Consider the following 13,774-nt stretch of genomic DNA (forward strand, 5'->3'; position numbering starts at 1 on the left):
CTTCCCCCCCCCCCCCCCCCAAAAACAAACAAACCCCAAAAAACAAAAAAACAAAAACTCCAACTTCTTATGGGGCTAAGTTTGAATGGATTAAGTATACAAGTTGCTGTATGTAAGTTGCACTATACATGCCTGCTCCTGTGCTGACTGTTTTACTGTATATTAGCAAAAGCTCAGAAGCTAACTAAAAGGATTCTTTTTTAGAGATGCAGAGTTGGGATGTTAGGAAGCTTTTGTTTCTAAAATACAGTTTTGGAACAATGTTAGTGTTTTCATATTTTTTTCATATTGCTTTGTGAAATAAAAGAACATCTATTTTTATTCTTTTTCTTTTGTTCTGTTTTCCGCAGGAGTCTGTGTGTTCCTGGCTTCTGTTTACATTGGGGACATTTGGCTTGGAGCTCAGGAACCAGATACATTAATAACCCATGTCAAATTGATCTGTGGTAGTACAGATGGTATATTAAATGCTGATGACAGGAAACACCACAAAAAAGCAGATGAATTCATTGTGTCACTTTGCAAAGAACTTAATTCAGCTGTGCTGGGACATTAATTCTCTTTAATGACTCTTAATCTTAAATGTCAGATGCTTACATCATCATTGCTGGTAACGCTGAAATCTTGGAGATGCACTATTGTACAAATTTAAATTATTTTTCAGTGAAAAACAAAAGTTGACTATGAAGCACAAGTTCTGAAAGAGACTTAAAAGACTTCTGTGCAAAATGAACCTTGCACTGAAAAATTCAAGCAGGATTTGTTCAGATATGGACAGGGCGGGACCCTGAAACTTCTGTGTCAGTTATATTACAGACATTATTTTACTTTGTAAAATGGAGGGGAGAGGAGGAAAGACTGATTACTGTAGTGCCTCAGAACTCCAGTTCAGTCCCTCACGTAGTTCAGGTCCGTCGTGTGTCAAATTGAGGAGTAAAAAGCAATTACCGTCTCTTACCAGAATCCAAAGTTAACGCAAAGAATAAGTATTTATATGATTAGTCATTACGATTTAGTATTCATTCCAAATGGCAGCTACTCCTTATGGAATATAAAGCCCAAACCAGCATAAGGAAATGCAACAAACTATGGAACCGTGACATTCTGCATCTTTTGAAAATGAAATTACTTTTTAAAAGCTGTATCAGAGTTCTTCTGGTTTTGTTGTTTGCCAGAGAATGCAAGTTTTAGCTACTGTAACAAAGATGGCAAGCCTATCTTCTCCCATAATGGAATAGGTGAACAATGAATTTTTGTGTTCTTATCTGTGCTGTAACCTGCCCTATGCTTTTCCTGCTCTGGGGTGAGTATCCTTCTATCACATCCTACTCCTACAGCAGAGTGAAAGGGACAATGAACTTGGATCTCTTGTGTGGAAGTAGCTAGCATCATGTTCTTTCTGACAGCCGTGACCCTTTCTGATAACCTGACCTTCTGCCTGTTTTCTCAGTAAAACTATAATGGTTTGGTACTGTTCATACATGTGAAATTGAAGAGGATGCTCTCTCTTTCAGCTGAAGACCAAAAATACTAAATTGGCCTAAGGAAGGAGCAAAATAATTGCCCTGTGTGATTACATAGGTTTTTCATTGTATATGTTTTATGAAATCTAATAAATATTTCTTGAACAAGACAAACAAAGGGCAGTTTGACACACCATTTCAGATGCAGGGTCTTGCAGGTGCTGTATTTGAAATTTTACAGTCTAAACCAGGATTCTTAAATTTATTCTCAAATATGTGCTCTGCACTGGAACTTTGTACAGATTTCATACTGGAAGTACATTCATAAGCATGGTGTTACATTCTATGTTAATATATTTTGGAATAAAACATATAATTTTTATTTGCAGTTTCATAGATTTTATTTGAATCAGTCTATTTGAAATATGATTTTAAAAACTACAGAACAAGTTTGTAATTAAAATTCTGTGATTAAACAAAGGACCCATCAATAAGCCATACTCGATATATGATTTAGACCAGGCTTGTCCAACATATGGCCCGCGGGCCGCCATGCTGCCCGCCGAGCCATTTTATCTGGCCCATGGTGGCACCGCCGCTGAGCGCAGAGCCGCAGCAGCAAGGCGAGGCGGGCAGGGCCGGCCTGCGGGCTCCAGCCGGCAGTGAGGGGAGCTGCTTACCCCCGCAGGGCTGGGCTCATCAGTGCTAGTGATCAGTGCTGTGTGGCGCGGGGCTGTCCCAGCCGCGCCTGATTAGATGAGCTGGGGACAGGGCGTGCAGCTTCTTCTCTGGCTCCGCCCCTTGCCCCGGCGCGTGGCTGGGGGAGCTGCAGCATGGCCCGTGCCCTGCCCGCATGCATGGTGGGTGGAGGCACGAGGTAAGTTCCCACGTGGAGCTGGGGGCCCCTTGGGGCTGGGCCGGGGCTGCGGGGCGCGCAGTTGGCGGAGCTGGGCTGGGCAGGAGGAGCCCGGCCCAGAGGTGCTCTGGCTGCCTTCTTGGCAGTTCAGTTTCTGCTAATGTAGCCTGCATGGCTGAGGATGGGGGTCTGCATGATGCTGGAGCAGCCCGTGCAGTGAGGGGGTCCTAGGGGCCCACCCCCACAGCGTGCAGCCTGTGCAACACACGCTGGTGTTATCTGAGGTCCACAACCCCATGCTGTGGAGGTAGGCACCTAGGACCCCCTCATTGCAAAGGCTGCTCCAGCAGCATGCAGACCCCCATCCTCAGCCATGCAGGCTACATTTGCAGGACATGGACCACTCCCCCCCTGGCCTTTCCCCCTTGCACAGCAGTGGGAGAGGTAGCTGCCCAGGCCTGCCCATGCCCTATATATTAACTGCTTGCAGACCCTATGTAGACTGTGGGCAACATCCTGGCCCTTTGTGGGCCACGTGTGGCCTGCAGGTAGTCAGCTGGGCAGCCCTAATCTAGTCCAACCCCTTGCACAGAAAAATGATGTCCTGTTCCTAAGCCATACCAAACATACATACTTTCTGAAAACTTCCCTAGGCACATTTCCAGGCCCATTGCATTGTCACTTCCTGCAACTTCATTGGTGTCAAAGGTCACGTGACATTGCCTCCTGATGTGACTCCACTTCCTGTGAGATCTTTGAATATGGCTTCCGGGCCCATCAGGTGATAAAAGGTCATGATCTGGCCCCACATTCAAAAAGGTTGGACACCCCTGATTTAGACCTAAGACTGAACACCACTGAGAATATTCCCTGATATGTCATTTTAAAGTGCATTTTTTTTCTTAAAAAAAGAAAATTGGCTGCCACCTTATTGTCCATGGCTAGACTCTGAAAGCAGAGTGGTATGACATAACATTAGCCACGGCTAGAAATTAAGAGCACATCATTCCTCAGCCTTTACAGCCACTAACATCCTGCTGTTGCTTATGCTTATGCAGAGGCAGAATGAAGAAGAAAGGCAGGCTGTCAATACTCTGAATCTATGAATCTCCATTCAAGTGGAAAGGAAAATATAATGACAAATAAGGGAAAGCAATAGGGTTCAACTGCCTTAAAAGGTTGTTATAAGCAATGGTGAATTTAGGAAAGACTTGGTTGTAGAAAAAGATGTGAGTGACAGCACCAAAAAAAGTATATTTTTGAAGGATTATACGGAGTGTTGAAGAGTACTTTTTCATTCGAGTGTTTCAGTCCCTGTTTAGTGACTTTCCTTTTTTTAGCTTGCCACATAGTTTCAAGTGATGGCAACAACAAAGCTTCTACATGCATGCATTCGAACAGGAGTCGTGATGGAGAAAAAGACCTAGGGAGTCTATGGTTTGTTTTAATGATCAGTTTTGAAACAATTGTATTTGTAGGGTTATAATGAGGGACCTACTGAATTCACGATTTCACATTTTTCATGGACACTGCGAATTGGGTTGGTCCCCACGAAAAAGCATGAGGACTGTGAAAAGGCATGAAATCAGCAGCAAGGTGGGGTGGGAAGAGCTTCAAAAACAGAAAAGGGTGGAAAGCCCTGGCATCCTGAGTGATGGGGAAGAGATTTTCGTGGCAAAGTGTGGTGGGTCCCTCACGCCTCTGGCTGAGGGACCCCAGAAGTCCCGCCCTTACCTGGAGAGCTCTTCTGGGGCCCCTCAGCTAATCAGTGGTGTGGGGGGCTGCTGCACTCCACTACAAAAATGGCACCCAGCGCTGCACTTGGACCACAAAATTTGGGGCAGCTGATCTGAATTTGGTAGGTCCCTAGTTATAATCTTAAACTGGAAGGGTTACCAACCTAGAAGAATCACTCTTGAGGAATATTGTCAGCACTGCCTCATACTACAGTAGCACATACAATTAAGGAGTAGCTGTACACGCTGATAAAACGGATTGATCACACCTGCTGGTTACGTACATTGATTTGAACCCTTTGGTTGAAAGGTGCTATAGAGGTTCAAAGTAATAGTTAAGGTGACCAGTTAAGAAACTTTATTGTCCTTCCCTGTGTCTTGGAGCCTGTTTTCCTGTGTAACATTTACACATGGTAGGCTATTGGCACTACCTGCTGATCTGTACAGTACTGGAAAGCCAAAGTAATTCCATCAAAATCAGCCCCCAAGGTGTCATCTTTACACTGTGGTTTTGCTGATTAAGTTGGGTATTCAGAAAAGCCCAGCCATCCAAAACTTTCTCCCCCCTGTTTTTTACTGTTTGCTATAACTTCCAGCCTTACCATTACTGAAACGGAAGGCAGGGCAGAGTTGCAATTTGCAGTTGAACTAATTTAGATTATATTAATTCAAATTGATTAATTATAAACTAATTAGCCTATAAGGAGCAACTCTTGCCCTGCCATCTGCCTAACTTCAGATTAATATAGCTAACTACTTCTCTCTGCTCATTATTGAAACAGTCCAGGAGCAGGGAAATGTATTTGTGTACATTTCTTTTATTTCTCTTTTATAAAAGCAAGAGTTTACAATAGCATTAAAGAGAAGAAGAAAACTAATTTAAGCAGATGACAAGTCAAATTTATTGGAGTCTGTCATAGGAAAGGCATGCAATTGACATGGGTTGATCCGTGGGGAGTATGCAAATCTCCATTAGGGAATGTTTAACAATATGGATTGGTCTCTTACTGCCTCAGTGAGCTGCAATCTGTTCCATTAATGTGATAATTAGGTTCTTTTAAAAATGCAGATGAATTGGTGGAGATCTTCAAAAGCTCCAATGACCTTTTGAACTAGGACGATTGTTTTTATTACTGTCAACATGGTAAACATGCTTTAAAAAACCTAGACAGGTGGGCATTTAATTCAACATTTTGTTTTTAAAAAAATGCTTTTTCTTAATAAAGACATAGCAACAGCAGAGTGAATGCAATAAATGTGCCCAAGAAAATGAGTCTTCATTTTCAAACCAAGAAACCGCAACATTTGGAATAAAAAAAGAAAAGTTACAAAATCTGGTCCTGGTCCTGCAATGAGAAACATGTGCATGATCTGTCATTGAAGCCATTGGGATGCTGCCTGGGTGCAGAGTTCAGCCAGCCCATGAAGCTTGCTATCTAGAGTTTAGGCCTCTTTAATGATCTCTTTCTCAAAGCTCACAAGAGGATCATTGCAGTCATTGAAACGACTCCCTAATTTTATATTGCAGAGGTCACAGACATACATGGAAGTTTCCATTGTGTATGAGTAATGCCAAAAAGCAATTGGTGTTTCTCAGGACTGGTAATGGTGGCTCTACAGCAAGGAGTTGCAACTGGCTGGATCCAGTCTGGACCATTGGATCCAGTCTGCAAACTGGAAGATGGGGCTTCAGCAATGTTCAACAACACCAGGAGCTTCATTCATGCATAGCCAGGCAGCAGGGAGAAGTGACAGTGGCCAGGTCCTAGCACTGGCCCACCTCAGATCCAAGCCAGGTCATTCCAACCTGCCACCACAAAAATGGTTTCCAACTGTCATACCACAGGGCTGGAGCACTCTAGTTACATGGAAGACCTGCTTGAAGCTTCAACAAGATAGACAGTACAGGGCTGCTTGGATAGCTGGTTCTAGGAGGATGATTTTGTCTTTTTTGGGAGGCATTTAGATGGGAGACTTCCACAAGAACCTCGTAGGCTGCTCTTGGTCTCAGTGCTGAAGTTTGCAGTGTCTAGTGGCACTACTATTCCCACAGCCTGTGACTCCTGGCAAATCACAGAGCAAAGGTTTAGTTATCTAGAGACACATACTGACTGGAGGGATTGGTGACTCCAAGACGCTCTTAAATGGTTATGGTTGGAAATGTCATGAGAAGACAAACAGTTATTCTTCCCCAGTTTAGTTTTTCAAAGGGGAGGGGTGAGGTTGCATTTTTGTATGTTTTATACTACCTTCAAGTGTTTGTAGATTGGGCTTGTTCTGTGTGATATTGGGGTTCTTTTTAAGTAGATTTTAAAACATTTTATTTCCTCTCGATTTCAATACCACAATGAACAGCTTTAAACAGAATGTGGAAAGAAAGCAAATAGCTTCAGTGGATGTGCATGTGAATCGTGTTGCGTTTTACCTAATAAAAGAAGACCAGCAAGAGGAAGAGCATTAACACATTTCAGAAATCCCCTTAAACTCTATGGCAGGGGTGTCAAACTCTCCACTGCCCTTGGCTGGATCCAGACTTGGATGCAGCAGGAGGGCAAGCAGAGTTATCATCTACACAACTGTCACTCACTTCCCTGCTGCTGAAAGCTATCCCCAAAGGCCCTGTAGCCCCAAATTCTGTAACAGATCCCACCTTCTGCCCCCAAAATCCTGGGCTGATCAGGAGCCTTGAGGGCTGAATAAGACAACCGATGCATTGATCTTTATTTGTCACTGACAAAAACATCAAGGATAAAATTATCCTGCTGAAGAAAAATGGGAGTTTTGTCACTTCCTTAAACATGGCCAGGATTTTTCCCCCAAAAGGTTTTTTTTAATACATCATCTAGGAACACTGCCAAGACAGCACTTGTCAAATCAGTACATTTGAGAAAGAGGGGAAGACTGATGTGACCATCTCCATGGCCCACCTGAAGACATATGCGGTTTGACAGTTCCCTGCTAACAATCTGCCGTGACTTTCCAGTCTTTTTTTTAAAACTGGGTCTGTGACTGTCTGACTCAACCAGTGGGCCAACCAGTGGTAACAGTCACCTTGCTTTTAAAAAAGGAAGCTGCGACACTCTCTTTCCAGAAGTTAATCATGAGACTTGCTTTGAAAAATGTATAAAGTGCTGGTTTTGATTTTTTTTTAACTCTTCTGCCCACCCACTACTGTTGGCTTTGAATTTTCTTTTTAACACTCCTGCCCACCCACCCAGAGTGTGTGCGTGCATGTGTGTTGCCCATAGTCTGAAAGATAATGCATAAGATTATTTTGGCCTTCACTGGAGGAGCTCTTATTAACTGTCTCATGGTGTGGAGCATCCAGCTTCCCTCGAGATCCTGACATTCCAATTACCATATTTCACAGTGTATAAATTGAGTTTTGAAGCCAAATTTTAACCTCTTAAAATTCAAACTTGACTTATACACCATGCCCTGTGAGCGGTGCTGCCTTGGACCCCCCTGGGAGCTCGGGTAGCATAAAGCCCACTGACAGCCCACCCAGAAGGTGCCACTGTGGTGAAGGGAAGGACTGCCTACTCCTGCAGCCCCTGCTCGACCTGCGGGTAGCTTGCCCCCTGGCCCCGTGGCAGGCAGGGTGGCTCTGCAACAGGAAGGATTGAGCCCCTTGCCACTTCTGCTTGAAAGTAGGCTCCTGCAGTCAGCAGGACGTCTGGTGCTGCCCAGGAAGGGGCTGGCTTGCCCCATGTGCAGTGCAGGGTATCATGCAGAGGTGGATGGGAGAAGGAGAAGCAGACTGACCCCTGATTCACAGGAGGGTCAAAGGGAGTGATGCCACCCTGAGCTTTTCCTTCCTACGGTTTTTCCCTCCTCTTCTCTACCTAGACATTTCTCAGGCACCTGATGAAGATGGACAGCTTGGCTTACCTCTTGCAGCTGATCCAATTGGTTTCTCTTCCTCCATAAGGTAGGAAAGTGGGGATAGCAGCTGATGGGGGGGGGGGTTTCTCCCAAATAGTCATGAACTTCAGCAGAAGGCTTGAATTCCCATTGTTCTTACAAGACTGATTCCACTGCCTGCTAAGATCTTCAACTTGTGAAGAATCACAAGAGTTGCCAACATGGTGTTGACACTGCCCTCTCTCTTTCACTCTATAGTGATAGACTAAACTCAAATTTTGCTTCAATAGCTATAGCAATCAGATACTAATTCCTAGTTGCCACGCAGAATTTTAGTATTTTCCTTCTAATTACTTCAGAATTAAAACAGAAGATAAATAAATTGGTAGGACACCAGGACAACATTTGAGTATAAAGATAAGCACAACCCACTGCTTTACAGGATCTGAGGTCTAATTTCATATTTCTATATGATTTTGTGGAGGAAGTCATCATGGTCTCAGCCCTGCCACAGATTTATCTGCCATGTGACTGAAAGCAGAAGCTAGCCTTGGTATTTTTTAAAGTAATTTTACAATGGTCATTGTTCTCAAGATCTAAGGTGGCTTTAAACTTCTTAGAATCAGGCAGTTTAGCTGGGTATCTAGCTTTATAAGTCTCATTTAGGCCTAACACCTATTCCAGGGAAAATCCTGGAAAAATTCATTAAGGAGTTGCAGAAGGTAAGATTCTGAATGACAGCCAATATGGCTTCATCGTGGGGAGGTCTTGTCTTACCAACCTCATCTCTTTTTATGATCAAGTGACTCACCACCTGGGTAAGAGAGAGGAGGTTGACATTATATACCTAGACTTCCAAACAACTTTTGATCTGGCATCCCACGATATTCTCACAAGAAAATTGGAAGACTGTGGGCTTGACTGCGAGATAGCCAGGTGAGAAGGAAACTGGCTGCAGAGCAGGACCCAGAGAGTTCTAATGAACGGATCTGTGCCATCTTGGTGGGAAGTGGCCAGTGGTGTCCTGCAGGGTTGGTGCTTGGTCCAGTGCTATTCAACATCTCCATCAATCATTTGGATCTGGGGGTGAAGAGCTCACTGGCCAAGTTCATGGACGACACCAAGTTATGGGGAAGCGTGGTCACGCTTGAAGATAGGCTGCAGATACAGGTGGACCTAGATAGGCTTGCAGGTTGGGCAGACCGGAACCAGATGAAGTTCAACGTTGAGAAATATAAAGTGCTCCACCTGGGGATGAACGATCCCCTGCACACCTATAGGCTTGCCAAAGCCAACCTGATCAGCACTATGAATGAAAAGGACCTAGAAGTAATAACTGACCATAGTATGAACATGAGCTGGCAGTGCAGCGCTGTAGCCAGCAGGGCTAGCAATACCCTGGCATACATCAATCTATGCATCTCCAGCAAAACCAAAGAAGTGATTCTCCCACTACTTGCCATTGGTGAGACTGCAGCTGGAGTACTGCATCAAGCTCTGGGCACCACACTTTAATGAGAGTGTGGTAAAGCTTGACAGAGTCCAGAGAAGAGCCACCTGTATAATCAGAGATGTGCATGGCAAGCCATATGAGGAAAGGCTGAAGGATCTGGGACTCTTCAGTCTGAAAAAGAGAAGGCTGAGAGGGGACTTGATAGCAGCTTACCACTGCATCAGGGGTGTACATCAAGGGCTTGATGAACAACTCTTCACCAGGGCACCCTTGGGGAAAACTAGGAGTAATGGTCATAAACTCCTGGAAGACCATTTCAGGCTCAACATTAGGAAAATCTAGTTCACAACTACGGTTTCCAGACTGTGAAATAAGCTCCGTCCAGAGGTGGTATAATCACCTACCCTGGATATCTTCAAGAAGAGACTGCACAATCACCTTGCTGAGTTTGCCTGACCCCAGTTGTCTTTCCTGCTTGGTGCAGGACCCAATGATCTTCTGAGGTCCCTTCCAGCCCCTTACAGTCTATGAATCTATGTATAAGGTTTGAAAAAAACCCCAAAAAACAACCGTGAACTATTTGGGGGCCCTGTTTGGCAGACATTTAAGGCTGGTGAAGAAACAGGAGTTGTTGGAAATGGGAAAGAAAGGTGCAGCTCACCTGTGAGAGTGAAGAGGAAGTCAAAATGTATTCACTACTATTCAATGTAGTGGCTCACCATGACATGAAAAGACTCAGTGCTGAGGGGAACTGTGCTTAATAGGCACTATGGTATATTCTATTCAGATGAGTTGCTAGTAGGGGAATTACCATGATGATGGTTTTGTCCCAGGTGGTTTTACTGATCTGGCAGGGGAGCTACCCTTGTTGGCCTTGAATGACTCAGTGTAGTTGACGACAAATGTCTGTCCCTTGCACTGAGGGCAGGCTGACCCCTGCAAGAGTCTACTAACACCTACCAATGGGAGGATCTTGGCTATACAATTTATGGTGATGGGATATTGCTCTCAGGCTTCTGGCTTGTTTCTTCAGCCTTTTACCTAGGGGGTATTTGAACTCTGAGGCCTCCAGGCTTGGGGCTTGAACCTACCTTGGGGCTTGATGCCTACCATGGATTTGGGAATACCTGAAGCCCCAGGCTGAAGAATCTGGGAAGTAGGATACTTGCCAGGGGTAACACCGTACAAACTTGAATGATTGAGCTCTGCTCAGCTGATAGAATTTGGAACTGATTTGGCTGATTCAGCTCAAGGCATGAAATTTAAAAAATAATTGATAGGCGTCTCAGCTGTTTTGGCTAAGATCAATTTTTTGGCTAAGATCCTAGGCTAAGATGCAGCATTTTTGGCACCAGAGGAAGGGTGTTGTGGGGCTAGCTCTGGCCCTCCCAGTGCCAGTCTAGTATTGCAGTGCCCCCAGGCCTGATGCCAGTTCCCTTTGGTGGCAACACTGACCCATTTTTTTTAAGGACCAAAATAAAACGAAAGGTTCTTATTAGTATGGTTGCCCAATATGGGTCCTAGGTTTTATAGCCATATGCAGTACTGGCTTCATTTAATCAACTTCACAGTTGGTTTCCATTACTAAGCACATGCTGCTTCTGGCAGCAGTTTGGTGATAGTCAGTGTTTTAATTCAGGTTTCCTTGTAAGAATGTAAGATGAGGAGCCTTTTTTCCCCATGCAGATTGGTGGGGGGATGACCTCAATTCGTATTTGTGTAAATAGGGTAATTTCATTTGATCTATATGCAATAATATCCAAAGTACTGATTTTTTCAATTCCTGTTACAAGACCGTTTTTATTTTTGTGGAATCTGCTTCCAGTTCTAGCTCAGGCTGAGGTACTTCCATGCATGTCCGTTTCATCTGAGAGAGAAGGATGTGTTTCAGAAGGGATCAAATCTGAGTCTGTCTGGCTGAGATCCTCTATGTGAATCAGTCACCTCTGGAGCTGTTTTCTTCTTCCCGGTTATTTATAGCCACCTGCCTGTAATGTGTAGAAAGAGTAACTGTGATGTTATGGGACACTTCAGTTTGGAAGACACACCATAGATTTCATGCAGATCTCACCTCTAACACACAAATCATACCCAGCACAGGGGAAAATTTGTTTTGGATCTCATTATTATGGATAAAGATATATAATAGTACTAGACTAAGCAGCTGGTCATCGTATAGGCTAGGGCTGCTCAACCCCTGGCTCATGGGCTAGTTTTGGCCCACGGTGCCATGTTGTCAGCCTGCAGGGCTCCCAATGGGTCCAAAAGTTTGGCAGCATGCAAGTGGTGCCACTGCTTCCTTGCTGCCAAATTTCCAGACCTGTGAGGAGACCTGCAGGCCAGAGATTTGGGCCCTGTGCATGGGGGACGTGCAGGGCCCTGGGAGATGATCTGGGCATGAGGCCCTGATCCCCAGATTCTAGTACAGAGGACCAGGCAGGGATAGTACAGGCTCCCAGGACCAATCCCAGCATGTGGCACCAGGTGGGGTGGGGCCAACCCTGGCACAAGGGGGCAGTACAGGGCCTTGGGACTTGATCTTGGCATGCAGGAGTGGTACCAGGCCCCAGAGCCCAATCCTGGCATGCAGAGAAATCTCAATTACATAGTATACAATGCATCAAAAAGAGCTAGTTTACAAAGCTCAGGAAAATTTGTTACCAAAATTCACAGGGAGGCAAAACTTAGAGAATGAATGATAATTGGGACTTCCTTAAGAAGGCAAAAAGCCCTACTATCACATTAAATAGAGGGGACAACTTTGACTGAAGGCCATTGATGAGAGTGGCAAAATAAGGCAGCAACTAGAAGAGTTGATACATAAAAGGGAAACTATTCTAACTTATGTTGATTGCTTGCTTAGGCAAATGGAAGGGAAGAATCCATGGCTGGCAGAGCTAAGGGCAATAAGGATAGCAAAAGTGGAAGAACAGCAACTTCTTGGAATGGCATAGGCCCATTCCTAGATAGAGATGGGAATTTTTGTTACAATGCAAATAGAATCAATAATGATTCCCTTTCTCTATTTGGAAAGAGGCAGGGTGCAGTACTGTTACCACTCGAGGCTCTTTAAGCATAGTCTGGTGTATTAATAACTGAATGGGGTATTAACATCTACAAGGAAACAGTAGTATTTTTAAAACAGTTGCTCTGGCTAACTTGCATCCAAAAGTCCTTAGAATTGGTTGAGGAGCTCCCTGCCCTGTTGATGTTAATTTTAATTAACCTTGGAATACCAGGGCCAGCCTAGCAGACTGAAAGAGTGCTAATGTATGTATTTATTTGATTTATATCCACTTTATCCAAAAGGCACACTGCTGGGCTGACATTACAAAAGACAAGTGGGTTGACCTGGATCACTGCAAGTAAGTGATTAAGATATCAATTGCAGGCAAAAATAACAGAAAACCTAATGTGGGATAATATGAAAACAGGATTAAAGGATTGGAATTTAATTAATGCCAATCAATACAGTTTAATGGAAAACAGGTTTTTGTTAAACAAACCTAATTTAATTCCATGAGGAGTTGATAAATTTGAGTAATAAAGGGTAGTGCAAACATGTAAAGTACTTAGATTTTTGTAAGGCATTTGATTTAGCACTGCAAGGCAGTTTGATTAAAAATTAGCATTCCACAATGAAGCACACATTAAATTGATTAAGCACTGGCTAATTGACATCTCAAAGTGTAACTGTCAGTGGCTAATGATCATCAAGTGGCACATGTTTCCAGTGAGATTTCCCAGCAGCCTGAAGCTTCTGAACATTTTTGTCAATTATCTCAAAGTGAACATATAATCATGAATGATACGTTTTGCAGCTGAAACAGAGCTTGGTGGAATGGCAAGGAATACATAGGTCCAGGATGCAAGTGGGCCACTTATAGCACTTCCTGATACAGGGGAGCTGGTGCTCACCACCCCCCACCCCCGTCAGTTTATTTTACACAGTGACAGCAAGCAAACCAGCCTGCTGGTAAACAAGATGGCTGTTTTCCTTCAGAACTTGAGAGTAACGCTGGCTCTCTGCATCTCTCAGCACCACAGCCTCTTTGCCTTCTGCTTCAGGAGCTCCTAACCCTCTTTGTAGCTCCACCCTCATTACCTGGGCATCAGTTTCAGCTGGTTCCCAGGCTTCAAGCCAGGCAGATTATTAGCTGCTGATCACCTTGCTGGGATCACCTGACGGGGTCACCAGTTATCTTTCCAGGGGACTGGACCTGATGATCTTCCGAGGTGCCTTCTGGCCTTATAATCTATGAATCTCACAAAAGGAACTCCATGGCATGAATAATGTTTGAAAACAAGGAAGCTGTATGAAAAGCTGGACTTTCAGAACTTACTGTTCTTTAGGCACAATCTTTCAAAGAAAGAATTAACAATCTATAATAATACTAGGCTT

The 13,774-nt window shown here is 44.1% G+C and overlaps 2 protein-coding genes across 2 annotated transcripts in view; one reads left to right on the forward strand and one right to left on the reverse strand.

Annotated features, from left to right (window-relative positions):
* Window positions 1–1,845, forward strand: part of URB1 (URB1 ribosome biogenesis 1 homolog (S. cerevisiae)) — a 178,260-nt gene extending 176,415 nt beyond the window's left edge. The window contains exon 40 of the mRNA XM_019523892.1: window positions 351–1,845. Within this exon, the coding sequence (XP_019379437.1) occupies window positions 351–556 (206 nt within the window). The 3' untranslated portion in view covers window positions 557–1,845. The remainder of the gene's footprint in view (window positions 1–350) is intronic.
* A 9,045-nt stretch (window positions 1,846–10,890) lies between these two features.
* Window positions 10,891–13,774, reverse strand: part of MRAP (melanocortin 2 receptor accessory protein) — a 30,254-nt gene continuing 27,370 nt past the window's right edge. The window contains exon 3 of the mRNA XM_019525632.1: window positions 10,891–11,360. Coding sequence (XP_019381177.1) covers window positions 11,309–11,360 — 52 coding nt within the window. The 3' untranslated portion in view covers window positions 10,891–11,308. The remainder of the gene's footprint in view (window positions 11,361–13,774) is intronic.

This window comes from Gavialis gangeticus, unplaced genomic scaffold, assembly GCF_001723915.1.
Source record: "Gavialis gangeticus isolate Ggan-Ray unplaced genomic scaffold, GavGan_comp1, whole genome shotgun sequence".
Lineage (NCBI taxonomy): Eukaryota > Metazoa > Chordata > Crocodylia > Gavialidae > Gavialis > Gavialis gangeticus.